Source organism: Bipolaris victoriae (assembly GCF_000527765.1).
Source record: "Bipolaris victoriae FI3 unplaced genomic scaffold scaffold_5, whole genome shotgun sequence".
In the NCBI taxonomy this organism is placed as follows: Eukaryota; Fungi; Ascomycota; class Dothideomycetes; order Pleosporales; family Pleosporaceae; genus Bipolaris; species Bipolaris victoriae.
This window is the reverse complement of record NW_014575387.1, coordinates 58638-84528: the sequence shown is the minus strand read 5'-3', so window position 1 is coordinate 84528 and position 25891 is coordinate 58638. Positions and strand designations below refer to the sequence as shown.

At 50.2% G+C, this 25891-nt stretch overlaps 12 protein-coding genes across 12 annotated transcripts; 6 read left to right on the top strand and 6 right to left on the bottom strand.

Moving 5' to 3' along the window:
- Positions 1-2136: 2136 nt before the first annotated feature.
- COCVIDRAFT_86536 (hypothetical protein) lies at positions 2137-3779 on the bottom strand (the record flags this gene model as incomplete). Its single annotated transcript, XM_014706026.1, has 2 exons — positions 2137-3258; positions 3306-3779. The coding sequence occupies 2 exons, from the start codon at positions 3777-3779 to the stop codon at positions 2137-2139; spliced, it is 1596 nt and encodes a 531-aa protein (XP_014561512.1).
- Positions 3780-4316: 537 nt separating this feature from the next.
- Positions 4317-6661, bottom strand: COCVIDRAFT_86610 (hypothetical protein; the record flags this gene model as incomplete). The annotated part of the gene is made up of 2 exons (XM_014706025.1): positions 4317-5471; positions 5522-6661. The coding sequence occupies 2 exons, from the start codon at positions 6659-6661 to the stop codon at positions 4317-4319; spliced, it is 2295 nt and encodes a 764-aa protein (XP_014561511.1).
- Positions 6662-7477: 816 nt separating this feature from the next.
- On the bottom strand, positions 7478-9567 carry COCVIDRAFT_22443 (glycoside hydrolase family 31 protein; the record flags this gene model as incomplete). The annotated part of the gene is made up of 3 exons (XM_014705978.1): positions 7478-8028; positions 8080-8692; positions 8746-9567. 3 exons carry the CDS (start codon positions 9565-9567, stop codon positions 7478-7480), a joined length of 1986 nt encoding a protein of 661 aa, XP_014561464.1.
- Positions 9568-10415: 848 nt separating this feature from the next.
- COCVIDRAFT_33472 (glycoside hydrolase family 39 protein) lies at positions 10416-11932 on the top strand (the record flags this gene model as incomplete). Its single annotated transcript, XM_014706024.1, has 3 exons — positions 10416-11005; positions 11081-11774; positions 11864-11932. The coding sequence occupies 3 exons, from the start codon at positions 10416-10418 to the stop codon at positions 11930-11932; spliced, it is 1353 nt and encodes a 450-aa protein (XP_014561510.1).
- A 1147-nt stretch (positions 11933-13079) lies between these two features.
- COCVIDRAFT_86289 (hypothetical protein) lies at positions 13080-13334 on the bottom strand (the record flags this gene model as incomplete). Its single annotated transcript, XM_014706023.1, has 1 exon — positions 13080-13334. The coding sequence occupies one exon, from the start codon at positions 13332-13334 to the stop codon at positions 13080-13082; it is 255 nt and encodes an 84-aa protein (XP_014561509.1).
- Positions 13335-13694: 360 nt separating this feature from the next.
- On the bottom strand, positions 13695-13969 carry COCVIDRAFT_33471 (hypothetical protein; the record flags this gene model as incomplete). The annotated part of the gene is made up of 2 exons (XM_014706022.1): positions 13695-13762; positions 13801-13969. The coding sequence occupies 2 exons, from the start codon at positions 13967-13969 to the stop codon at positions 13695-13697; spliced, it is 237 nt and encodes a 78-aa protein (XP_014561508.1).
- Positions 13970-14367: 398 nt separating this feature from the next.
- Positions 14368-15982, top strand: COCVIDRAFT_86214 (hypothetical protein; the record flags this gene model as incomplete). Its single annotated transcript, XM_014706021.1, has 3 exons — positions 14368-14781; positions 14835-15302; positions 15353-15982. The coding sequence occupies 3 exons, from the start codon at positions 14368-14370 to the stop codon at positions 15980-15982; spliced, it is 1512 nt and encodes a 503-aa protein (XP_014561507.1).
- Positions 15983-17600: 1618 nt separating this feature from the next.
- On the top strand, positions 17601-18848 carry COCVIDRAFT_44677 (hypothetical protein; the record flags this gene model as incomplete). The annotated part of the gene is made up of 2 exons (XM_014706020.1): positions 17601-18007; positions 18056-18848. Coding segments are annotated over 2 exons (1200 nt in total), but the record flags the coding sequence as incomplete, so codon positions are not given.
- A 273-nt stretch (positions 18849-19121) lies between these two features.
- Positions 19122-19502, top strand: COCVIDRAFT_86488 (hypothetical protein; the record flags this gene model as incomplete). Its single annotated transcript, XM_014706019.1, has 1 exon — positions 19122-19502. The coding sequence occupies one exon, from the start codon at positions 19122-19124 to the stop codon at positions 19500-19502; it is 381 nt and encodes a 126-aa protein (XP_014561505.1).
- A 687-nt stretch (positions 19503-20189) lies between these two features.
- Positions 20190-21691, bottom strand: COCVIDRAFT_33468 (hypothetical protein; the record flags this gene model as incomplete). The annotated part of the gene is made up of 3 exons (XM_014706018.1): positions 20190-21115; positions 21171-21395; positions 21445-21691. 3 exons carry the CDS (start codon positions 21689-21691, stop codon positions 20190-20192), a joined length of 1398 nt encoding a protein of 465 aa, XP_014561504.1.
- Positions 21692-22130: 439 nt separating this feature from the next.
- Positions 22131-22724, top strand: COCVIDRAFT_86663 (hypothetical protein; the record flags this gene model as incomplete). Its single annotated transcript, XM_014706017.1, has 2 exons — positions 22131-22268; positions 22335-22724. 2 exons carry the CDS (start codon positions 22131-22133, stop codon positions 22722-22724), a joined length of 528 nt encoding a protein of 175 aa, XP_014561503.1.
- Positions 22725-23258: 534 nt separating this feature from the next.
- COCVIDRAFT_22436 (hypothetical protein) lies at positions 23259-25805 on the top strand (the record flags this gene model as incomplete). The annotated part of the gene is made up of 2 exons (XM_014705977.1): positions 23259-23334; positions 23389-25805. 2 exons carry the CDS (start codon positions 23259-23261, stop codon positions 25803-25805), a joined length of 2493 nt encoding a protein of 830 aa, XP_014561463.1.
- Between the last annotated feature and the right edge of the window lie 86 nt (positions 25806-25891).

Genomic DNA, 25891 nt, shown 5'->3' with positions numbered 1-25891 from the left:
GGTTACTGCTGGACCTGGTGTCTTGAAGGTGAACATGTCGAATTCCTTCTATGACAAAACCACGTTCAATGGTCATGTTCATTCCACGCGACAAGCAGGATAACAATCAAACAAGAAGACACTGATAAGTATTTGTATTAATCCGTATCAAAACCACCTCAACACACCACCTCCAGTCCTCCTTCTCGATGCATCCGTATCGCAAACCCCCATCTCCCCGTCATCATCGCCCCAAACCCGTGCACACCGGCGGATATTTCGTCCCCCTCGGCCACGTCTTCGCACAAAATCCCCATCTGCAGTCCACAATACACTTTGTCGACCAGCAATTCTTGTAGCAGCCACAGTATCCCGCATCGCAGCCCATGACGTATCTGGGGTCGTTGACGTCCCTTGATTCTTGTTGGAGGTGTTGTTCCGGCTGTTCGTGTGCGGTGGGGGCGGTGGAGGCGAGGCCTGCTAGAGCGAAGGTAAAAAAAAGGCGAAGAAGCGCATTCTTGAAAAATGTAAAAGAGACGGGTTGAGTTGGAGTGGAAGAGAAGTGAAGTTGATAGTAGTGATGGTGATGGTTTGGTAGAGAGGACGTTTAGAGTGAGAGCAAGAATGGGTTCTTATAGTGTGGGGGACTTGAGAGAGTGCATGTCATGAGTTTCTGCTTATTGTTAAACTCGGGTCTTCTGCGATAGTTCATGTTGTTGCGTGATTTTCTCCTTTATTTAAACTTAGGTACCTAATAACCCAAGTGATATACATCTATGCATGTCATCATTCGTGGTTTAAGTATAGGCTGGTAGATGGGGTGAAGGCTATGTAAGGATTTGGGACTTCCCTATAGAAATGGGGTGTCAAATATCTCTATGAACATCAGAGCCGTGAGATTACTTGGTTTTGATTTAGGTAAATATGGAGAAACCATGTCCCTACATTACTCGATGATGATAACACTAGAGTTACGTAAAAGGCCAGCTGCTCTTATAGGAAGATAAACACCCCTCAGATAACTCCGCGATACTATCGCGGAGCTACCATAGAATTCTAGTGTTACCCTTATCCACTGGTACAAGAAGATTCATAGTAGAGCGGTAGTAAAGGCTAGAACTGAACCTATCTACGTAAACCTCGAAGATCTAGAGTATCAATTATGATAGCCAGGCCGGTGATGAGAGCGAATTTGCTGGGCTGGAACAGAGCTATTTCAAGTTACGCCGACATTTCCCGGAGAAGCTCGTATAGCTGGTCCACTATCGATACTTCCCCTGCTGCGTGGTAGGTGATACTTGATATCTGTGCTTTTTCGGAGAAACAATCCGATGATGACGCGCTCGGGCAACTTTGGCATGATTTCTCTCGTAATAAGTGTATAAACAGCTGCACAGAGAGTTGTGCACTTCTATTTCAGTCTAGGTGCTGGTATATGAAAACATGGATATAAACCCTAGGAAGTTCAGCCGTGTACTTTGTCAGGGCATTTCAAGGGGACGGGGAACTACTTAGGACTCATGTTATTAGGTTTTTAGCAGAGACTAAGTCTATGGAAATAGAAGGTAGGTATAGGGATATATAGCGCATCTACTTCTAACTTAGCGTTCTTTCTTACTATTTTGTAAATCCTATATCATATTTAAATTCTGATTAACCAGGTAATTTAGCACGAAATCGCAGACACGCCCTGCAGTTTCAAGAAAGTCCTGATTCCAGCTGCTACCTCGGGCTGCGAGAATTTGACTTAAATAACAAAGTGCTGTCACGTTCGCAGAATAGTGCACCGTCATCACTCATCACGTATATGTTCATATTAACGCTGTTTCATGATACCAAAACCAGTCAGAAATGCTATCGTGGATGCTTAGAGTGAAAGAGGTCTTTCAAGATAGCGATTGTCATCCAAGCTGCCCAGCAATTCCCTCCAAACTTTCACATTCTTTCTAACTCGCGCTTTGACCAGATCAGTGCGGTTAATGAAATAAAGAAATTCAGTTTGCATTCACCCTAGGAATTTTCGGTGAGAAGAAGCTGGGAATGACGCAGCTCTGTCTCAGCATTTGCGGTGATTAGAAAAAGCTTACTACAGCAAGACCAAGATATGAGAAAGGCCAAGGTCTATTTTTGGTTTGAGGTTGACAGATGAATATGAGATCAGGGTCGCTGGGTCAAAGCGTCCTTCTTAATGGCTGTGTCGGTGTACGCATTTACCTCATAGCTCTTGAAGTCCCTAGCTCGGACACCTTGTGCGAACAATATGTCGATCTCCTCGAAAGTGCGTCCTTTGGTCTCAGGTAGGCGGAAAAAGGTCCAGATAAAGAAGAGGAATGCAAAGCCACCCCAGAAAAATCCTGTTTTCCCCTTCCAGTTACCAGCTGTTGGGTTGAGCATGTAAGGATTGATGACGTTGCTGATGATCTGCGCGATGTAGTAGACTATGCGGCTGAGGCAAACACTCTTGCTACGTAATCGAGTGGAGGATACCTCGGTGATGATGGCGTAACACATTGGTCCAACGGTGAGATAATAGATCGCGAGCCACCCAACCATCAGACCAGCTTGAGCATAGTTTCCTTGTGATGATCTGCCGTCACCAGCACTTATAGCGCCGACAGTTACAAGAATCGCGGTAAGTCCACCTAAGCCCCAAAGGTAGATGGTTCGACGGCCGCAGTAGGACATGAGAAACCAGGATGCGATCGTGCCAATTGATGCAATGCCCAGACCACCAATAGACATCTTGAAAGAAATGCTGCTGGGAAGACCGGCCTGAACGAAAAAGTATGTTGGGGTGCCGCCCATGGCTGAGCCGCAGAAGGGCTGAGCGGCAAAAGCCATGCAAGCAATCTCGGTTCGACGCAGGTCTATGCCCTTGAAGCATTGGAAGTAAGACGTATCCTCGCTAAGCGACACTTCCAGCTCGTTTGTACGGACCATCATTGCGACCTTCTGCTTGATTGAGTCTAGCTGGGACGGTGAAGAAAGACGTTTCAACATCTTTTCTGCCATTCCAAGGTCGCCTTTACGGACGTAGTGCCACGGTGACTCGGGAGCGAAGAAGAGTACCAGGAAGAGCGGAATGGGCCATACCCACTGAATGGCAAACGGAATGCGATATGCCCATTGGCTGGTACCACCAGAGAATGCCGACTGTACACCTGCAGAGATGAGTTGTCCGAGACCCCAACAGAGATTGACATATACGGCGAGATATCCCCGCAAGGCCAAGGGGCAAACCTCGCTCGCATAGGCAGGTGCCATAGTTGCAAAAACGCCCTGTAAGCATTGGTGAAAGCTCCAAGCTCTCTCGAATGAGCACTTACCCATGGTATACCGCAGAGAAATTGGCCTACAAGTAAAACAGGCAAATTGGGCGCGGAGAACGAGATGGCGATGAAACCACAGATGAAGGCCAAAGAAGTGAGAAGGACCGGGCGGTAGCCATATCTGTGGCAGAAGTGTCCATTGGCAAAAGCACCGATGATAGTCCCACACCCAACAGCGTTACCAAGTCCAGCTTGCCAGGAGGCCGTAATCTGACAGGCTCCGCTAGAATCGCATTGACCGTACCGACGAGCGAAGGCTGGCTGGGCGAAGAACGAGTAGATGAGGACGATGTCGTAGCCTTCCATGATGATACAGGTCGATAATAAGACGGACCACATCACCGATTTGGGGTGAAGGCGGAGGGCTTGCAAAGGTGTAAGATCATGCTCGTCCTCAGCCGCCTGCCTGGCTTGATGAAATCCTTCATCGTGCTCATCATGGATAACTTCGTTCTTAGTTAGGGTAGACATGAGAACACTCAATGTTGTTGAGCGCAACTGTATAGTACAACAGAGAAGATGACCGACTTGAAATCCATGCAAGTAATGATAAGCAGGAGTATATAGTTGCGTTATCGAGGGAGAGTAACATTGCGCAGTCTCGTTCTTCAATCTAACCCCAGGCACCCCACCGGAGCAAAAGCCTGATAATCTGGGGTAAAACCCGTCTGGGGTTACATGTGGAGAAGCAGGGGAGACGTTGGCGAACCAGGTGACACGAGCTACGGAGGGGCCGACCAACCCCGGTGGGCAATCCGCCCAGAGTTTCGCAATACAGTCTCCACTTTTTGGCAGTATGAACTAATGGGATGGCAATTCATTTCGATTACGAGACAATTGTCGGGGATTTCGAGTGCGCAGGAAAAAGATCTCCATGCATTGGGGTTTCGATTACGAAGGAAGTTGGCTTCGAACTTAAACTTTTGTCTGTGTCAGAACAGCGCCTGAATTTAACCTTTATGTTGATCCATCGGTACTAATGGGGAAGAACGCGCACGATCAATATTCTCAGGCCATCGCCAAGCACCAAGGGAAGATGAGAGAGCTCTGGTTCGTGCGATTCCTCTCCGCACGCGACATGGTCTCGAGTATCCCACTCAATGACTTTACATAGCACTCCTCAACACCCCATGTAAACTGTGGCGCTGTATAGTCCGTGTTGCTACATGCTCGTGACCCTGCCAGAAGCAGGCTCTGTCCTTCTCGAAGAATATTGGGGGCAGCTTGGGGATCGAGGATATTGCCAACCCTCGAGATGTTGGGACACATCCTATGACCAACGCGTACGAACAGCTGTACCAGTTCATCATCCAAGGGTCGGTCCAGGTGGCAGAAGCTTGGCTCTGGAACACCATCTCTGTCGTTGAAAATAGCCTCAGAAACTTCTGGTAGTTGCATGGTCACGCAGAACGACCACAAAGTAAGGGTTGCGATATAAATGGCGTAGGGCTCTTGCACACTGTCTCGACTGTACCTTCGTACATGCCAGTAAAGCGCAGCACAGTGAATCACAGCAAGTCTGGTCTTATATCTATCTTCAACGACCCACTGCATTAACTCATTTCGTGCGCGGTCTAGACATATCCGGCTTTCAGTCTGAGCTCCGTACTGAGTAATATCTGTCAGACTCCTTGCCAAAGATTGAATGCAACCAGTAGGCGTGAGTATTGTGATACGTGCGAGGTGCAGTTGCAAGATTGTGTGGTGTTCAAACCCAGAGGATGTTGCTACTTTGCTGTTGGCATGCCAGTGCAATATGTCCAAGGAGTCGCAAGCACTGTTGCGCCACTTGGAACCTATCTGAGTCGAAGGGAGCCAGTCCGAAGGTGGACGGTTGTGTTGACTGGCGCTTCGATGTTCTGCCATCGCTGAAGGAACCCACGATCTCAGTCGACTTGCCGTCAGCATATCCTTTGTATGGCGGTAGATTGCGTGTATCAGTAGTCCCACACTGAAATCGTTAAGACCCATGGGTAATCTCTTCTCCATATAAAGAACCTCAAGGGCCTCATTCAATGTCATAGATTGGGGAAACCCATGCTCTGGACGATTCTGCAAGCTGCCCTGCCATATGTCTTCGCATGATGGCAGTTTGGTTCTCACATCATCAATGTTCAACAAAGGTCGAATTCCAAATTCGTACATCATTGAACAGTCGAACAACTACTTCAGTCAGCTGATAAGATCAGTGATGAAAAGTTGATGCTACACACCCAGAGCGAGATCCCAGTCCGGATTCTCGCTTCGTTTCTCAACCAGCCTGGTGAGCCAGGAGACGTGCACGAAGAGAGGACACCACTGTTCGAGGAGTTTGGTTCGAGGAGTTTTAGGGAGCGACAGCTATTGACAAGATCATGACGCACTCTTAGTGCCTTGTCCATGGATCCCTGCCTTCCTGACTGCAGTAGGCAAACAAGGTGCAGTATACCAGCTTGCAAAATTTGAATATCAGCGGGACTGGTTGCCAGCAGATTTCCACTAGGTACGTATAAATCACTGTCGATAAAATTGTTGAATGCGAAGTAACTCCCATTTTTGCAATGATCAAGCGCAGCGTCTAGCCTTCCCGAGAGGATATTATATGAATCTTGCGATCCGGGAACGAATCTGGACCCTATGGCAGCAACAGCAAGGAGAAGCAGCCATCTCTGGGGACTTCCTTCTTCGAAAGTTGCTTTACGCAAGAAAGGAAAGACCGGGTTGAAGCGGGCAAAGTACTGCTGCACGTAGCGCTCAATTTGCGAATAAGTAGGGAATGCCGCCGATTCGACGCCTGATTCGTTCGAATCAAGCCCGTGGTGTCTGAGCGTGTCACGCAATGTACTGTACGCTTCTTCAGAGCATAGTGTAGATGAGCAGGATGGGTAAACTGTTTCCGGTGCATTGCTTATCTTGAGACCGGTCGGTAGCGTCTGATCAATAGTAAGTGAGCCACGATCATGATATCGGCCTCTGAATGGCGCACGTGAGCCATCGCCGTTAACATAGTATTCTGCACTAGCGGTGAGAGGCGTTTGCGTGCTCTGCGCGCTGTCGCAACTTGAAGTTTCAATCACCAAAGAGGTAGGTTGGTGTGTTTGCTGGCGGAAACCGTGATCCATGTCATGTGTCGTTGGGATAATGGCGTCTGGTGTTTGTTGTCCGCGCGGGTCAAGTGGGGACTTCCCAGTGCCATTGTTGGGTAACATGTTCCAGTCAATATCGTACTGATATCCAGGCGAGATCCAATTGATGCCTAATGGGCCAAGATCGGGAAGGTCAACGTCGTAAAGCGTAACAACGTCACCCAATGACGCACCCCAGATGCCATTCTCCTCTCCAGGTTCACCAGGAGCTGCGTCATCCCGACGCATTGCAGTACCGTCACTTGACGGAATCTCTACTGCGCTGTCGACTGCAACAGTTTCATGGGCCATTCCTAGCAAGGCGCTTGAACCCAAGTTTTCGGGTTCGGCCGACTGCATTCCTCTCCGCTCGCTGGTATTGCCTCGTGAAACTGCTCTACCTGAGGCAGGGTAGCAACATGGCAAGTTGCGACTCGAGCATCTCTTGCATGGTAAACTCCGTGAACAGCGAACGCGATCAAGCGCACACTGCTTACATGCTCTGGAAGAAACAGGTGTTGCTGACACTTCGTTTTGCTGCTCATGTGATGCCTTGTGACGGGTCAAGACATCACCGATTTTGGTTAGATGTCATCTCCAATACTTAGAAGATAACTTACAGTCGGGAAAACCGTTTTTCGCAAAAGGAGCATCTGTATGGCTTTTCGTGTGTATGTATGCGAAAATGACGCGTGAGATGCTCTGGCCTGTGGAATGTTTGGTTACAAATAGAGCAGCTAATATGCATCTTTGGCAACGACTGAGTTGGTATCACACAGGCCGGTGAAGGAACAACTAGAGCACTAACACCTTGGCCGTGGCATTGTTCGAAAACTCTTGTAGCGAGTGTGATAGGTGGGCTTTCTGATGTCAAGGGAACCAGGAAGACAGTGCGGGGTTGTCTGGACAGCTGACCAGGTTTTCGTGTTGAGACTAGGAGGTACCAGCCAGGAACGAGGGGAGGGAGCAAGGGGGAAGACACATTCGGGCATATCATTGCACAACATCTTGGTCCGAGGCATTAATCTCTGCCAGACTTGTGTATTAGAAATCGCACGTCGTTGTTTACGGCCTGATAAATACAGGCATTTCCTGCAAAGGAGACGCGGTAGTAATATGGATGCCACCCTCGTAGGTATCTTCGCTCCATAGCCTCTGCCACTTCTTGCCATCACTCAGCTTTGGTAGATACACTGTCGTCTGCGTCTGACCCTCCGAAAAAACCGGGCAGCAGAGATACTTGTCGCCATACATGTACTGTTCATCGACTTCCCAACAAGTGGCATCATCCGGAAACTCGAAGAAGAGCGTCCGCATGACTGGGGTGCCATGCTCGTGAGCTTCCTTCATAAGCTTTCGCGTGTAAGGTCGAAGCTCTTCACGAAACTGCATGTACCTTTTGCAGATCTCAAACACCTCCGGCCCGTATGACCACACCTCGTTGGCTGCACCGCTGCGACATGATGCTCCTCCAGTATTACCGACCTTCGCCTGCCTTGGCTCGCGATCGCCATGAAGTCTCATAACAGGGCAAAACGTTCCCCACTGGAACCATCGCACGAACAACTCCCGGAACTTAGGGTCATTGGGATCACCCCCATGGAAGCCACCAATATCTGTTGTTCAAGGTAAGTCTTCAATTAAAGCCAGGACTGGAAGGAGGTTACCTGTTGTCCACCAGGGAATACCGGCGATGCCCATAGATAACCCGGCCGCTAGTTGGTTTCGGAAGCTGCTCCACGAGGAAGCAATATCGCCACTCCATACAAGGGCACCGTACTTTTGACTGCCTGCCCAAGCACAACGAACAAGATTAACAACTCCAGTCTGGCCCTCGTCTAACATGCCCTCGTAAAAGGCACGCGAGTATTCTCGTGGAAAGATGTTGCCGATTGCCAGGTTGGATCCAAGATGATACCTGTAGTTGTCGAGGTCGTACACCGTGTACTCAGGCTCAGCTTCGTCCAGCCAGAAAACCTTGATGCCCTTTGAGTAGTAGTTTTGCTTCACCTTACCCCACACGTACTTTCGCGATGCTGGATTGGTTGGATCGAAATGTACAGTGATGCCTTGGAATGTCATAGCGATGCGCTCACCACGCTCTGTGCGAATGAGCAAACCCTTCTCCAGCATCTCTTCATAGTTCTCAGACTTGCGATCGACTGTCGGCCAGATAGAGACCATAAGTTCAATGCCCATATCTTGCAACTCCTTGACCATGGCGTCTGGATCTGGCCAATACGTCTCATCAAAGCGCCAATCACCCTGTTTCGGCCAGTGCTGAAGCTCGTCAATACAAGTTCTGAACGGGATTCCAGTCTGCCGAAACTCACAAAGAAGTCGATGACGATCAAATCAATTGGCAGTTGGAGTCGTTTGTACTCTCGTGCTATATTGAGAAGCTCATCCTGGGTCTGGTAACGCAACTTGCATTGCCAGAAGCCGAGGCCATATTCTGGCATCATAGGTACCTTGCCAGTGGCCTCGGCGTATGCCTCAATAATCTGTGCTGGCGTCTCTCCTGCTACGATCCAGTAGTCCAAGACCGTTGTTGACCGAGCCTCGAAGCTCATGATGTTTTTGCCAAAGATGGCAGTCCCAACGGACGGATTGTTCCACAGGAAGCCATAGCCACGAGAAGACAGCGCAAATGGTACGCTGGCCTGAGAGTTGCGGTGCGCAAGTTCGATCTGAGTTCCTTTGATATCCAGATAGGGCTGTTGGTACTGCCCCATGCCATAGAGCTTCTCCTTTGGATCGAGGCTCTCGAACCGGGCCGTGAGATGATAATCACCACCAATGATTGGTTTGAACTCGCGAGCTTCAATCTCGAGAGCGCTACATTTCGGATCTGTAGGCTCTCGCCGGTTCCGAGCAAACTCCTCGAGCAGGACTTTTCCACTGTCATCACGGACAGTCACTTTACCCCGCTTCGTTACTGTAGCGTTGATACGGCCGTTCACCAGGGTAGCGCATTCATCTGTGATGTTAACATCCGATTTTGTGGGCTTGGCTTGAAGCAGCGCCCAGTTTTCGGTAGGCATGCTACTGGCTTTGGTCGCACGAACACGGAGAGAGTTTTGGCCCCACGGTTCGATCCATAGCCGTTCTGCGTCGTACGCAAATACGAGACGACCGTGCTCTTGGAGGAACATCGTTCAGCTTAAGAAAAGTATGTTTGTGGTTAAGTCAGAAACGTCTATTGAAAAGCGGTTTGAGTGAAGCCACGCATCAGATGCGTGCGCACAGCTTTACAGGCAAGCCAAAGCGCTGCGGCTGCAAGACCGTGACAAAAGAACATCATTAATGTAGATCAGCGGGGTCCACCAGGCTCGTGTACCAGTACGTGCAAGAACAGTACACTTTCCCCGTGTTGTTCGGAGAGAAGGATTTGTCTCCACGCGCCTCCACCGGAGCATGAGGGGAAGGGGCGCTCGAATAGTAGTGGGCTAGTGTGTTCTCCACCAGAGAATTCAACCCGTTTTCTAAGCGTATTGTTATTATGCCATGATAGTCTTTATAGCTTAAGACTATCTCAACACTTGAAATCTCAGAAGAATATGACCAAAAATAACCCTAGAAACACAAAAAAACTAGTCATTTACAACGGCTGCTGTTCTATACAACAAAACTACTTATCCAAGCATTGTACGTTGCTGAGCCTGCTGTACCCCACCGGAGACATTGTATCTCAACATGGGTTATGCGGGGTTACAGGCATCCCTTCCCTCTCCACCGGAATTTCCACTAGGTCTACACAGATTTGGCAACAATTAATTTAATTTCGCGCTATTGTCACCCCGCATGGCGTCCACAGCTACAATACTGCTTCTTCACAGTCAATCGAATATTCTTTTGAGAATATGTCGCTGGAAAATAATTCCCGGATTAATTTAAAATGCTAGTAGGAGCTTGCCAAAGACGTGCATACATAAGAAGAGATTGATGTACCATTCATTGAGGCATGCTATTAGGCCTGTGACCGGTTCATTCTCGAGAAAAGATGAGATCATCCACAATTGCTAGTATTCTGCTTTCGAGCCTCACGCTCCTCGAAGCAGCCAGCATCCGAAGAGCAGCCAAGGGCGTTGCAACCGTTGACCTTTCCAAGACTTCGGGCCAGGCAAAATCCCTTGCTTCAGGATGGATCTACGGATTTCCCGACAACGGGACAGAAGTAGACACTTCGATTCCCGCGAATTACATTACTGACGTCAAATTCGGTGCCAGCCGAGCTGGCGGTGCTCAAACCTCGACTCGTGGCTGGGTCGATGGTTACGACAGCTACCTTCCGCGCTTCAAGTCCACCCTTTCGAATTACCGTACCACTCGGAAATACAATGGCGAGTTTATACTCCTCGTCCACGACCTATGGGGAGCAGACGGTAGCAGCATCCCTCTCTTCCCCGGCGACAATGGCAACTATACCGAAACCGACGCCTTCTTGACCCAGCTCGTCAAAGACATCAAGGCCAACAACATGCTCGACGGCCTTATCCTCGACATCTGGAATGAGCCTGATATTGACTTATTCTGGGCTCGTACATGGCCCCAATTCCTCGATTACTACGTCCACGCCCACAACTTCCTCAGGCAAGTTCCCACACACATGTCACTTTCTACTTTCTCCCTAAACCACTAAGCTAACCAACCCTCTCCCCTACCCAGAAAAAAACTTCCTTCAACCATGCTAAGCGGCCCTTCCATGGCCGCCTCCCCTAGCACAAACTCGGAAAACTGGCAAACCTGGCTCAGCACCATCGCCAGCAAAAACGCCGTCCCGGATATCTACTCCTGGCACCAAATCGGCAGCTGGTCCCGCCAACCCGACGCCACAATCCCCGACTTCAACACCCTGCGCTCCTCGAACAAACTCCCTGAACGCCCCATCGACATCAACGAGTACGCAGCAAAAGAAGAGCAAACCCCCGGCTGCTCCGTGTACTACATTGCCCAACTCGAGCGGCACAACCTGCGCGGTCTACGCGCAAACTGGGGCTCTGGAACGGGCCTGCACGATTCGCTCGCTAATCTGGTTTTTCCAGAGAGTGGCGCTGGGTATCGTCCGAATGGCGAGTGGCAGTTGTACAAGTACTACGCTGGCATGACAGGAGAGAGACTTGCGACAAAGGCCGCGGATGATAGTTTGTTTGACGTGTTCGCGACTAAATCTGCAGACGGCCTTGTCAAGGTTATCGCGGGGACGCGCATTGTGGAGGGTCAGTATGATATTCAGATTAGTGGGTTAGAGGGTGTGGCGGTTAGTGTTGCTACGTATCGTTTTGACTGGGCGGGGCCTGCGGGCGAGATTGGGGCGCCTGTGGCGTTGGGTACGAGTACAGTGAACGTTAGTGATGGGATGGTGAGTGATGTTTTTCTTTCTTCTGCTTCTTTTTTTTTCTCCCCGGTAAGGACCTGGATATGAAGATTGCTAATGTTTCGTCTGAACAGATTACTATTTCGGTTGATCCGGCGACTAATGCGACCGCGTATGCGTATGAGATTTCTGGTGGGAAGTAGTGAACTGTCACCACTCGCCTTGTTGTTGATTTCGATGCCTAGAGAGTCCTAAAATGACCGCGTTCTGGGATTTTGTATGTAAAGTGTATAAAGGCAGTCTCTGCAATTAATCTTCATCTTTCTGTTCATGTATATACCTGTATAGCAGTGGTTTGCTTCCGCCCTAAACATCAATTGTACTTACATGTGATGTGCTTGAGAACTGCATGAATTCCTTCCTATATAATATAGAAATATGGAGTACAGAACCCTAGTTCTTCATAATAGGACTTATAAAATTAGCCTCAACGAAATACATACATAGCTGGTTATTGAAAGCTAATTGGATCGCGTTTCTTCACGCGCGAACACCCTCTCCAGGACCGATTGCAATATGCAGCTAAAGCTGCCATTATAGCAGACCTGGACTCTTTCCATGGCACATCATTTCTCTCGCGCAAGGGCTACTAAACTCCGCGTCAATGTATGGTTTGCTAATTATAAAAGCGATTTTGCGACGGGCTGGCATTGGCAAAATGTTGGTTGGGTTTCTATTGAGCATCGTACGATGACACAATTTTTCAGGCAGCCAGAAAACCAAGGAAAAACATATATCGGATGGAAAATATATACATCTTCCTGCATGATTAATATCGACGGGACAAGGGACAAGGAAGATTCAGACGAGCAAATATCCAAAGTCGAGGACGCGAGGCTAAAAGAGGGTAAAATTGTTTCGAAACGGGCTGCACGGCCGTGCCAGCTGGGGGATCCGCGCTGCATGCAGAGAGAACGGCTGGCCCCAGTGTTTGTTAATTATGGGATTTGGGATTCGACAAAGTGTGCGCAAAGGGATATATTTAGGTAGGGTTAACCCATCAACTAGAAGTAGCGCACACGACCATGTCATAGCTGAGCTATCAGCGCGTTGGTGCTACCCCACGATGCAGCTGACAGCGGGGGGCCAAAAATAAGCCTGCATTCAGTGAGCAAGAAACGAAACAAAACTACCGCAAGACAGCTAGTGCGCGGACGACGTGCAGATGGAGAGCGTTTTGCGGGAAGGTGGCGAAGCGGCTCGGGGACTAAGCAGCAGAGGGTGCAGGAAACATGTTTGTAAGTCGAGCACATGTGAGGCCAGGCCTGGGGAGCCTGGATGCCGCAGCGCTCACATGACTTGGCAGCGGCATAGACGAGGCCTAGGTGTAGTAGAAGCAGGGCGCAAAGGCGTGGGTGGAGCTGGGGTGCTGATGGAATTGCGTACGTATGCACTGGGGCAGTTTGAAGCTTTATGTCGGACGAGCTGCGGGCGTACGAGGACTGGAGTCAGCGAGTCGAGTGTTGGTGAGGCAGCGAGCGGTGATGGACGAGTGCTGTCAGGGCTGATGGTGGTTGTGTGTGGACTGGATGGACTCGAGAACATCAGCGGCAGTGAATTGGATTCAACCAAGTGGGCCGCTAACGCAGTGGGACGGCGCTTGCAGGCCCAAACAGGATTAGCGCGCTTTTTTCTCATGCGTCGGCCAACCACTCAGCTGCTGCAACCGCCATGTTACATTTTGCCCATTTTGCGGGCGTCAAATGTGTACCAGTAATTGGGTATCAGCCATTTCCATGCCCTGCCTCGCTGCACCAGAATCCTGGGCACAAGGCGCTCCCGACGACTCGCCCCCGCCGCCCGTCGTCCCATGGCTGTTTCCTCGGTGTTTCCTCGACCTGGGCCATGCTCTCTTAACGTCTGAAGGCGCTCCAGACGCCAGAGGTACATTCACCCACCACTACCTCATCCTCTGACCCATCTTACGTCGGCAACAAAAGAAAAGAGAGACAGAGACAGAGACAGAGCGCAATCTAGAGCGACAGCGTTGCATATTGCCACGCTGACCGACAGGATAAGCACGAGGCATTGCAATCACAGCTGCCCATAAACCAAGCTTCTGGTCGCATCATCTGTACATCCTCTATCGACTTCTCCCGGGCGTCTATTTCGGGCCACCACTCGCCTCGTTCCTCTGCGCGCCATTGGCATCCACCTCGTCTCCCCAGCCGGCCTATCATACGCGAACCTGCAGTCGTGCCAGCTGCCTGCCTCTAGCCGCCATACATTTAGAACGTTGTAAGTACCCGCCCGCTTTGCCATCTTCTCTCTCCCCACCTGCTACTATCCGTGCTCCCCACCTATCCAATCCTCGCCCGTTGCCGCTTTCCAAGCGCCCCGACAACAAAAGCCCAGCGCTTCGCCCACTTGCCACGCCTTTTCCTTTTCTCCAGCAGGTCTCTTATTGTAATTCGTCGTGTTTCTTCTATCATCCATCTCTTGTAGCCTTTCTCGCGACTCGTCTTAGCTGGGCTGGATTATAGTCGTCGACGTTGTGGCACTGTTCTCTTCCTACTTCTCTTGCCCCCACTTGATGCCATTCCCCATTGCCCTCGAGTAAAACTCGCATATCCTTAGTATGGCCGCCAACGACAAGAAGCTTACCCATATCACCATTGAAAGACGAAGCTCCAAAGACTCTCTCGACGTCAGGACACCACGTGCAGCCCGCTTCGCAGAGGCAACATCAGTTCACTCGCCTATTGACCCTCCTCGGTCACCAGTCGAGTACCCAACGAACCACTACAAGCCACAACCCCAGATCGCCGACACAGGCTTTGGCTACATGCAATCAGTCGAGATGGAGGAAACCGACCGAAGGTACCTTCCTCCCCCAACGCCAAAGACGCCTCTCAAGAGCGCCTTGAAGTCGCCTGGCGCTCCCCCACGGACACCAGCCGGCGCAATGTCCATCATGAGCCCTACCTTTAGGGAAGAGCAGCAGCTTGAGAAGCGCGAGGCCATGACTGAAAAGGAGCAAGCAAAGGATCTGGTATGTTTATGAAATCGCCATCTATGCTACGTGCATTCACTAACACCAACTAGAAAATCAAAGTACGCGTGCGATTGGCAAAGATCTTCCTCCGAGGTGTCAACTTTGCCTGCTCTCTCATCGTTCTCTCCATGGTTGCAACCGCATTTGCCATCTTCAACGCTACCAAAACCCTGGCTCCTCGCAACGGTCTACCTCCATGGGCTAACAACACCAAAACCTGGCCCCAGATTCTCCTGCTTACCATTGCTTGCATTTCCCTGGTCATGTCCATCTTTGTCATCATCGCCTATTGGAGAGGAGGTCACCATCGGGCCGAAAAGGTCGCTGCCTACTACACTGTCTTCGCCGTTGCATTCTTCATCTTCAGCATCATCATGTGGGGCGTTGGTGCAGCCGTCTTCAATCAAAGTAAAGCGCAGAACAACAACAAAGACATGTGGGGTTGGTCGTGCGTTGACAACAAGCGACGACATCTCTTTGAGGATGACATTGCCTATGCCCTTGTCTGCCGTCTTCAGGTATGCATCCCTAAATTCCTCCATTCTACAACCCACTAACAGTGCGTCAGAACTGGGCTCTTGTCTGCTGCATCATCGAAATCGTCATCGAGGTCCTCGTCATTGCCATTTACGGAATTGTCTTCTACCGCTTCTGGTCCAAGCGCAAGCTCCGCAAGTCCATGGCCATGCGCGACCGCGCTCGTTCGGATCTCTACCTTGCTCAGCTGCGCTCCCAGTCCGCTCCCAACACCCCTGGTTTCGGCCCAATGTCTCCTCGCTCCGGCGGCTGGCGCCCACCACCAGGCCACCCAATGTACGTGGACCCACACTCTGCGGCTGAGAATGGCGAAAGCGATAAGGTTCAATACGCATATGCACGTGAAATCGCTCAGCCCCAGCCCTTCACCCTCCAGGCACCACCTATCAAGGTCACTGGTGCGACTCCCAAGGTTGAGCAGGAAGGCTTCGAGGCGCCTGTTCGCACAAACACCGTTTCGCCACCACTTCCATCTCCAGCATTCCAAGAAAGGAGAAACGACCACGTTGCTGCTGCGCCAGGCGAACAGCAGTACGCCGCTGTGCCCATTCCTGGTGCATACACCCCGCTAGCATCACCTTCATACCCACCACCACAGCAACAGCAGCCACAAGCACCTGCTGGCTTTGACTTTGGCCCGACCGTCACCGGCCAACGATAAGTTGTTTTTGGGTATTTTTGTGATTTAGCGCGCATCCTCGTCGTTTCTCTCTTCTCTTCTATCTCATCCGGCAAACGCCCAAAAGAAAAACCTGTCCATCGTATCCACATGGCATGGTTTCGGCGATTTTGACCCTGGAGTGTACATTTTTTTTGTCCCTCATGCGAAAGCCCCGGCTTTGGCCGGCTTGTGCTTAGCTTGTTTCCCTTTGTTCTTGGTCCTCACTTTACTATCGCTAACCAATGGTCGATATACCTGTATTTTTCTTGTTATCGCTTGATACCTTTTTTTTATTTACACAAACTCGAGTAAAGATTGGCGAACTCATCACACCGCTCTCTCTGAACGCAGGTTTATATCTTTTTTTGTATCGTTTTGTTTCTTGATGAGATGGACGATATATAGAGATATGAAAGGGGAGGAACTGGATGGTTTTCAGGAATGCGAAGAATGAACCTAATGCAGACTGGAACCTTTTTCCTCTCTTACCCTTTTTTTCTACGTGCATTGTCATGATGTATTGGTGTGATGTTTGGTATCACTGGTGTTATACCCTACATACAACATGAACTTTGAGGAATAGCGGAATAGCTCAGTCAGTACTCATCACCGCATTCTTGTTTTTTTTCTCCTACCAAAAGAGATTTGAGCAAGGGAAGCTGCGTTATTACCCCACCCGCTACACCCCTCTTGCTCTCTCGCCGTGCTCTTCACGTGATTCCCACATGTGCCAGCGTCTCGCCCGACGGGATGCGTAAGCTGTCACATATGCCTTGCCGGTTCAACGTGCCGTGTCTAACACCCCCCCTTTGATTGTCTCGTGTACGTGATGGGTCGCAGAAGCGGTCGGGTTTACGCGTTCGGGTTGTGATGGTGAGTTGGAGGGGGGGGTGGAGGGGTACGGGCGCTGGTCGGAGGGAAGATGGGGGGTGATGAGGTAGGCGCGCGGGATGGTGAGGGTTGGAAACTAGGCTTTGGACTTTTGGGCTTTGGACTGGGGATTCGGGGTTTCGAATTTTGGATGTGGTTGGTGGATGGAGTGTGTGCAATGTTTTTTCTTTTTGATGATTTTTTTGGTTAGCTTGGAGATGGGATGTATTGCAGCCACAGACATGTGTGCATGCTGTGGCTTAGATGGTCGCGATACTTTGGGGTTGAGCTTGCTAGGCAACAACGATCCGAATACTTACCCCTCACTTTCTTACTTCACCATATCTCTGTTGACATCTCACAACTGACGATACCCCAAATGCGAGCTAACTATGACAGAAACAAAGTTATGTGAGCCGTGCCGCAGGTTTGTAGTTGGGGACCTTCGGTTGAGAGATGACTACAATTCTCGGTTCGTTGTAGCCTTCGATCACCACGTCGATTTCGACTCGTACAAAGAGGCTATGCAACTGCCATGCTCGATCTGTACCTTGGCATGGTTGAACGCCAAGGAATGTCCTCTGGAATCTGACTTTCAACGGGTCACAGCAGTGTTGTTGTATGGAAAATGGGAGGACACACTAACCTTGCGTTTCTGGAATCTAGGTCCCGATTACAAGAGAATTAGTAGTGCCTGTTTAGTTCTTCAGCGTCTTCCAAGTCCGTCTAGTCAATACAACTGTGGACGATGGCTGATTCATCCATAGCCTCTACCGATGTTTCGATTGGTCGCACTCTGCCCTCAAATACTCGCGAAGCTCTCCCCTTTCTTCTCAAGCAATACCATGACTGTTGTGCCGATCATGTGCAATGCGGTACCCCAGAGTCAGCAGAATTGAATCAGTACCCATCAAGACTTCTTGATGTTGGCCATGAGGGTAGCCCGATCATACTCCGCAGCGCGAAGATGTTCAGTAGTCAAGAATATGTCTGCCTCTCGCATTGTTGGGGAAATTCGAAGCCATACACGCTGAATTCGAAGACACAGCAGGAATTGGAGAAGGGAATTGATGCAGAAAATCTGCCAAAGACATTCCGCGATGCTATTCATGTAACTCGTTGTCTTCGTATCCGTTATTTATGGATTGACTCGCTGTAGGTGATAAACCAATTCGAACATAGGATACCAGCTCACATTAGCAGTTGCATTATTCAGGACAGCGAACCAGACTGGGAGTATGAATCTAGCCGTATGGAACAGGTCTATGCACACGCAGCATGTACGATTGCAGCAACTGCTTCGGGTAATAGTGATGGAGGTCTGTTTTTTGAGAGGCATCCACAACAGTCATTGCCACGCCTTCTAGACATTCATTTCAACCCTGATGCACCCTGGCTAAGGAATAAAGATAAAGCAGTCTACCTGATGGGTACTTATTTGTGCGACATAGAACACATGACCACATACTGCATCGAACGGGCGCCACTTAATTCACGAGCCTGGGTTAGCCAAGAGAGGCAGCTCTCTCGTCGAATTATGCACTTCAGCGATAGCCAGGTGTTTTGGGAATGCTACGGAAGCAGAACTTGCGAAACCTATCCGAATGGAATTCCGCGAGAAGCATTGCCATATTGGTATGATGATGCCACCATGTTAAAGAGGCGTCTTCATGAGTTCTCACAACAATGCGATGCTTATTCGAATGGCATTAAGATAATGCCGCGCTTGGAATCGGGCTTGGACGACAGGCTTTATTGGGCTTGGTGTTCCTTTCGAGTACATTACTCCAGAAGCGCACTTAGTCGGGATAGCGACAAATTGGTAGCACTTTGCGGAATAGCGAAACAAGTTGGAGGTGCCACAGGAGATGAACTTGTCGCTGGGCTCTGGAAGAGTCGAATGATCGAGGAGCTCTGTTGGTTCATATTACGCTTTCCCAATGAAAACCTTCCCGTCGAGCCCACAGAATGGAGAGCTCCTACTTGGAGTTGGGCTGCTTCCAATGGTTATATATGGATGAGTTCAGTGTCCAAGTACCACAGCGGGCACAAAAGTCGACACTTTGAAACAGAGCTTATCGATCTCGACATCGCGACTAAGCTCTCTGGAGAACTCACATACGCATCCATGAGAATCAGGTGTAGGCCAATGCTTGCTACGCTCATACCAGACGCTGAAAATGTGCTCGCTACATACGAGTTTAATTATCACCTCGTACTGATGGAAGATGATGTGCATCTATCAGACGCAAAACTCGGTGGGAATAGTATGAAGATTTCATCTCATGTCCACACGGATGATCCAACTGTTTGTGAGCCACAACAAATTTACATCATCGTGATTCAAAGATGTTTCCATGAAAATCATTTTGATGACGACGGAAATGATGATACACAAAACACCAGGGAGAGCAAGATCTCGGGCAATTCTCGAGGAAGTGTTAGCAACAGTGACGAAGAGGATAAACAGGGTGAAAATGATGAAAGGGATACAAGCATGCTGGAAGGTTTGCTCTTGCAAGCAAGAGGCAATGATTCAGCGACTTTCTCGAGGATTGGAACGTTCCTTGTTGGTCTCTCTAGAGGAGACCCTGGGACGATATTTAATGCTCACCTCAAAGCCGAAGAACGGATTATAACGCTCGTATAGTCCTCACCTTCATACAACTCTGCTTTGTGGCGAAACAAAGCCTCCTCCAATCTCAATAAATACTTCAACTACCCATTTTCACACGACCTACGTCAATTGCCTCGCACGCCAATCCGAACTTTACAAATCAAACCGGCACTCTTCTTGGAAGTAACTGCATGCTATGCTTCCAAACCCCCAAGCAATGGATGGGATAAATAATCCGATCCCACAATTATCCAGAAGCAACATTCGAGACCACCCACGACCTTCCCTTCAGAAGCTCACTACAAAACCTTGTTACTTAGTATGACCACGATCACACCATCAACTCTCAAAAAGCACCAATGTGCGCGTTCAAAACATCCTCTTAGCGCTACACTCCCGCCCCTATACCTTCCCAGCCACTAAGCGTGTGAGATGCACTCCACATGTGTATATACAGCTCCGTTGGAATCTCACCGCTATGTATCAAAATGTATATCTACAGGGCGTATGCAGCCAGTCCGAATTTTCATGGACAATTGGAATTCATTGATCTTAATCGCGATAAACCATGGAACTAGGGGAAACACAACGCCGGGTTTTCTCATAATCTCACTCCAGGTGTCCAATATCTTGATTTCTTTTAACATGGCTATATAATTATATTCCTAGCACCCATTCATGTCCCGCATCCCAGCATTCTGCGGCCGCCGCACCACCCCCTCAAAATTCCTTCTCGAACTCATCTTCAAGCGGCAGCATCGTCTTCTGCAACTCCGCCGCAACCTTATCAACCTCGGCCCACACCCTCAGCAAATTGCGTCCTACAATCTTACCCGCATCCTCATCGCTAACCCCCTGCCTCAACAACTCTGCAATCAAATCCGGAAATTTGGATACATCCTCCAGTCCCTTTGGCGTCTCCTCAATACCATCGTAATCCGTGCCTAGCCCAACATGATCGTACCCAATCAACTCTCCAATATGCTTGATATGGCGCACAACATGCGCCAAGGTATTATTCTCGGGTACGAATTCCGGAAAAGAATTCGGGGTATCTGAAGCCTTGCAAGATACGAAATCGGGGTTAAAATTAACCATGACGAGCGAGTTGCGCTGTTTAACCAGTTGCAAGATATCGTCTGGCACATTGCGTGGGTGAGGACAAACTGCGTATGCAGAGCTGTGACTGAAGATCGGGGGAGCAATACTGCCGTTCCAACCGGGCGCGCCGTTGCCGACGAGGACGTCGCGCATTGTGTCTTGACTGACGTGGGCGAGATCGACGAGCATGCCGAGGCGATTCATTTCTTTGACGAGGTCGCGTCCGGCGGGGCTGAGGCCATGCCAGTGGGGTTTCGCAATCACGGGACTCCAGTCTTTTGCTGTCTCGATGGCGGCGTCGGCGTACTTGTTGTGGCAGTTCCAAGTCAGGGTTGCGTAGCGGACGCCGAGTTGGTGGTAGAGGCGGAGGGTGGAGATTGAGTTTCCGATTTGGTGGAGGCCTTCGATGATGACGGGGGCGATGAAGGTGCCGGTGTTAAAAGCGCGGAGGGCGTCTGCGCTGGTTCGGGTTGGGGTGAAGTATTTGGGGTAGGAGGAGCCTAGGCGGTTGAAGAGGTCGAGTTGTTGGAGGGTGGATTTGACGACTGGGATTGTTTTAGTGTTGGAGGGAGAAGGAAGGGTTACGGAGGCTTGAATTACTGTCGGAATATCTTGAGTCTGAGAAGTTTGTGCCGTCGCCCAGGGGACATGGCCAGAATGCACTCCAGAAGGCGCCGCCCTGGAGTCCCTTCTCTAGGCGCGGAATGTCAACGTGCATGTCGAGCCCGCCATTTTCGAATTTCTTGGCAAAATCACTGTCAGAGTTGTTGTAGATGTGATTCTGGTATTTGGCGCGAATGAAGATCAACAGGTCATTATGCCCATCTTGATGAAGTCAGTCAATGATCAGATGATAACGGTTCATGGCGCTAACCGATGAGCGGATTTTGCTTGAGTATTCTCACAGCTCTTTCTTCGACAGTCAGATTTCCTCCACACTTATGCTTGCGAGGTGTCCAGATTCGAGTGGGTATCTGTGAGGACCACATGACAAATGCGATAAGCAGGAGCACGGCGGAGAAGATGATGCCATTCGAAGGGCGTGTACGCCGTTTTTGAGAGCTATCATTTTGCATAGCTGCATGCTTTTCACGGGCGGTAAACCCAAATGGCTTCTCCATGTTGAACAAGAGAAGTGTGTAAAGGAGGTCAGGTCAAGTGTGAGACTCGGGGGGGTGGTAGATGTACACATAAGTCTTGGCAGTAATACGGATGTGGACGGACTTTGTAGAGTACGGGTGGCGATTACGCCCTAAATGTCAGAATTCATAATTATAAAAAATGGTAACTAGTTATAAGATAAAGATGAGTAATACTAAATTCCTTAAAAATTAAATATTAGTAGAAGTTTTTATACGTTACTTGTTATATTTGTAAGATTTTAGTTTTAATTTTTATAGCTTTAAATCCTGACGTTTATGGCGTAACCGTCACCCGTAGTAGAGTTTAATCCGAAACAACACGCGACGCGAATGCTTGCACACGCATTGTAGCAACGCCGTTCTTCACTCCACATTCCACATCCCAAGCCGTCCCAATTATAGCATTACATATTTCAAAATGCCGTTAATATCAGCAAACAACATGATACGCAGCATATCGCTGTTCCACCTCACCCTCGCAGTTACCCTGCTGAGGAATCCCGCCTTGATAGCGAAGCAGGGCATCGTTCTTGTCCTTGAGCAATCAATGCAACTCGTACGCGTCCCAATCATCAATTGAGGCTACACTCAGATGGCCAAACAAGTCGCTGACAGTCTCCAGCCCACACCGCACGAATTCACCAAGCCCTCTGCATCAATCGCCTTTCTGGCCGTCCTCTTTGCCTTTATCGGCATCAGCGATCTGACGTCTCTCTCGCTTCACGAACAAATTTCCGACGAATACTGGGGTCTCCAAGCACCCGTGCGCCTATTCTTCCTCTTCGCCGTCACCGGTTACTCGTACGCATTCAAGGAGGGCGGTCTACTTGGGGCAAAGGGTGCGGACTACAGAGCAAGCGTGGGTGCGGGCTTGAATAACAGCATCCTCTTTACCTGGGGTTTCTTGGAGATTGGAATATGGTTCTGGGTGTACACTGCGTTGAGGGAGGAGAGGGTGGCCAAAGCAAAGATTGTTGCTGAGAAGCAGGCAAGGGAGAACAAGCAGCTTTAGGTGGCTGGCCACGTTATGGAGTCGGAACACGCTTCCGAAATTATTCGGGGGCAGACGCCGTATTCCTATACGTACGCGGACTAGGGGAACTCAATTGCAGTGAGTGACGGGTTGGTGGGAGCACTTTGGTCTTGTTTGTACCAAGCGCATGGCTTCCTCATAGATTATGAGACGAAGAACACGGCCGACCTTTTTTTGATATGATTGCAGCGCGTTCACTTACACAAACTAGACTAGATAGACGGCGCATGGGGTTTGAATTGAGTAATTTAGGACAATGCTTGTTACTTGATGTGCCATGCACGAATACGATGGCGCATTCCGAGCGTTCGGGACCGGCCGCACTTATCTAGGCCCAAGACACGACTCCACCGTTCGCCTTCGCGTCTCCCCCACTCTTGCAAGCACTACAGCCAGCTACGCTATATGCTAACAAATGGTTTCCTTTGCAAACCCTGCTGTTTCTTCTTCTCCTTCGAGTGACTACGGGTGAACGAGGCTTTTTGCAGGATACGACCGTATACATCAAACATCATGGACGAGGCGGGGTGCATCAGTTACAACAATGCGATCGAGGAGCTTCGCGCCAAAGAGTATCCCATGTTGCAGGGTGGGTGCAGCAATATTTGTTATAGGATATAGGATATAGGCTCACACCAAACAGACACAACCTACCTTGACCATGCAGGGACTACGCTCTACTCCAAGTCTCTCATCGAGCGCTTCTCCGCCGACATGATGACCAACCTCTACGGCAACCCGCACTCGGCCTCCAACGCCTCCCAGCTGACCACACGCCGAATCGAGGATGCGCGACTACGCCTCTTGCAATTATTCAACGCCGATCCGCAAGAGTTTGACGTGGTCTTTGTCGCAAACGCCACTGCTGGGATAAAACTGGTCATGGAAGCGTTTCGTGACCAAGATGGTGGGTTCTGGTATGGCTACCATCGAGATGCGCATACGAGTTTGATAGGCGTGCGCGAGGGTGCCACTGAGCACAGGTGCTTCGCTTCGGATGCGGAAGTGAATGCGTGGGTCGAGGGTGACGAGAATGAGTTTGGTACTGCACAACTATTCGCATACCCAGCGCAGTCTAACATGAATGGGCGTCGTCTACCGTTGGATTGGTCGCGCCGCATTCGCACCAACAAGCGCGACTCAGTGTATACCCTGCTAGACGCTGCAGCCTTAGTCTCTACATCGCCCCTTGACCTTGGGAACCCCGACGAGGCCCCCGACTTTACAGTGCTGAGCCTGTACAAAATGTTTGGCTTTCCAGATCTTGGCGCACTTATCGTCAGGCAAGCATCAGCATCGATATTCGACAAGCGACGCTACTTTGGCGGTGGCACCGTCGACATGGTCGTGTGCCTCAAGGAACAATGGCATGCAAAGAAGGCAGAGTCACTCCATGAAAGGCTAGAGGATGGTACGCTACCTATACATAGTATCATGGCGCTCGATAGCGCAATGACTATTCACCAGGAACTGTATGTCTCATTGGAAAGGATCTCAAGGCACACTGCTTTTCTTTCCCAAAGACTACACCAAGAGCTCCTATCGTTGCGGCACGGAAATGGCCAACAGGTCTGCTACGTCTACAAGGACCCGGCGTCGACGTATGGAGATTGTCTTACTCAAGGTCCAATTGTTGCCTTCAATCTCCAAAACCAATATGGTGGCTGGGTTAGCAACGCAGAGGTGGAGAAACTGGCTGCAATCAAGAACATCCAGCTCCGAACTGGCGGGCTCTGCAATCCTGGTGGAGTTGCATCGTCGTTGGGGCTGGCACCGTGGGAAATGCGCGAGAACTTTTCGGCCGGGCAGCGGTGCGGCAACGACAACGACATCATCCGCGCGAAGCCCACGGGCATCATACGTGTCAGTTTTGGAGCCATGAGTGCCCTATCAGATGTAGAGTGCTTTGTTTCCTTCTTGAGCGAGTTTTTCGTTGAGAAAAGCCCCCAGTTGGACGTGTCTCCAATGGCGATTGTTGATATCGAGCCACCAACGCAAAGTCGTCTACATGTGGAGAGTCTCTGTGTGTATCCTATTAAAAGCTGTGCGGGGTTCAGCGTGCCGCCGGGTAGACGATGGGATGTGCGTCCAGAGGGCCTTGCGTGGGATCGTGAATGGTGTCTTGTCCATCAGGGAACAGGGGCTGCACTGAGCCAAAAGCGCTACCCAAAGATGGCCCTCATACGACCTAGCATTGACCTTGAAAAGGGTGTGCTACGAGTGAGTCTTGCGGGCGCGCTGCAGGACGCCGCTATCACGCACGAGATAGCCATCCCTCTCTCAGCAGACCCACGTCTGTTTACAGAAGAAGCCATGTACAAAGATGCTAGTGCCAAAGTATGCGGAGACGCCATCCAGGCAAAGACGTACAGGTCGAGTGACATATCAGCCTTCTTTACACAGGCTCTCGGAGTACCCTGTCACCTGGCTCGTTTCCCAGCTGTTAGCAATGGCAGTGGCGCATCAAGACATTCAAAGGCGCATCTGCAAAAGCATCAAAAGACGGGCGCTATGCGAGTGCCCGGCGCGTTCCCAGAAACGGTGCCAGTTACACCTGGCGCGTGCGTTTCGAAGCCTATTTTACTGGCGAATGAGAGTCCTATTCTAACTATTTCACGATCGAGCCTCAACCGTTTGAACGAGTTAATCAAAGCGGAGGGCGGTAAGGCGGCGCAAGCAGAGGTGTTCAGAGCCAACATTGTGGTTGCGGAGAACCCAGCGTACCCGCCTGGGCTGGAGGACCCGTACGCTGAAGACGAGTGGCGCTACCTTCGGATTGGTCGACAGTATTTTGAGATGCTGGGGGCGTGTCGGAGGTGTCAAATGGTGTGCATCGACCAGCAAACGGCTGAAAGAAACCAAGAGCCGTTTGTAACGCTTTCGAAGACGCGACGATTTGACGGCCGCGTGTACTTTGGCGAACACACATGCCATCTACCATGGAGCAATGCGTCATCGCCCATTGCGCAGAACCCCACTATTACGGTCGGCGACGCCGTGAGCCCCATTCGCGAGGACGAGGTAGAGCAGAACAGCGAGCTGCGAGCTCTCGTTGGTTAGGCGTGGTGAGAGAAGCGAATCCTTGGTTGGGACGGGGCACAGCGGAAGCTGGACCGACTCGGTCGCCACTGTGTGGAGGGACCCGG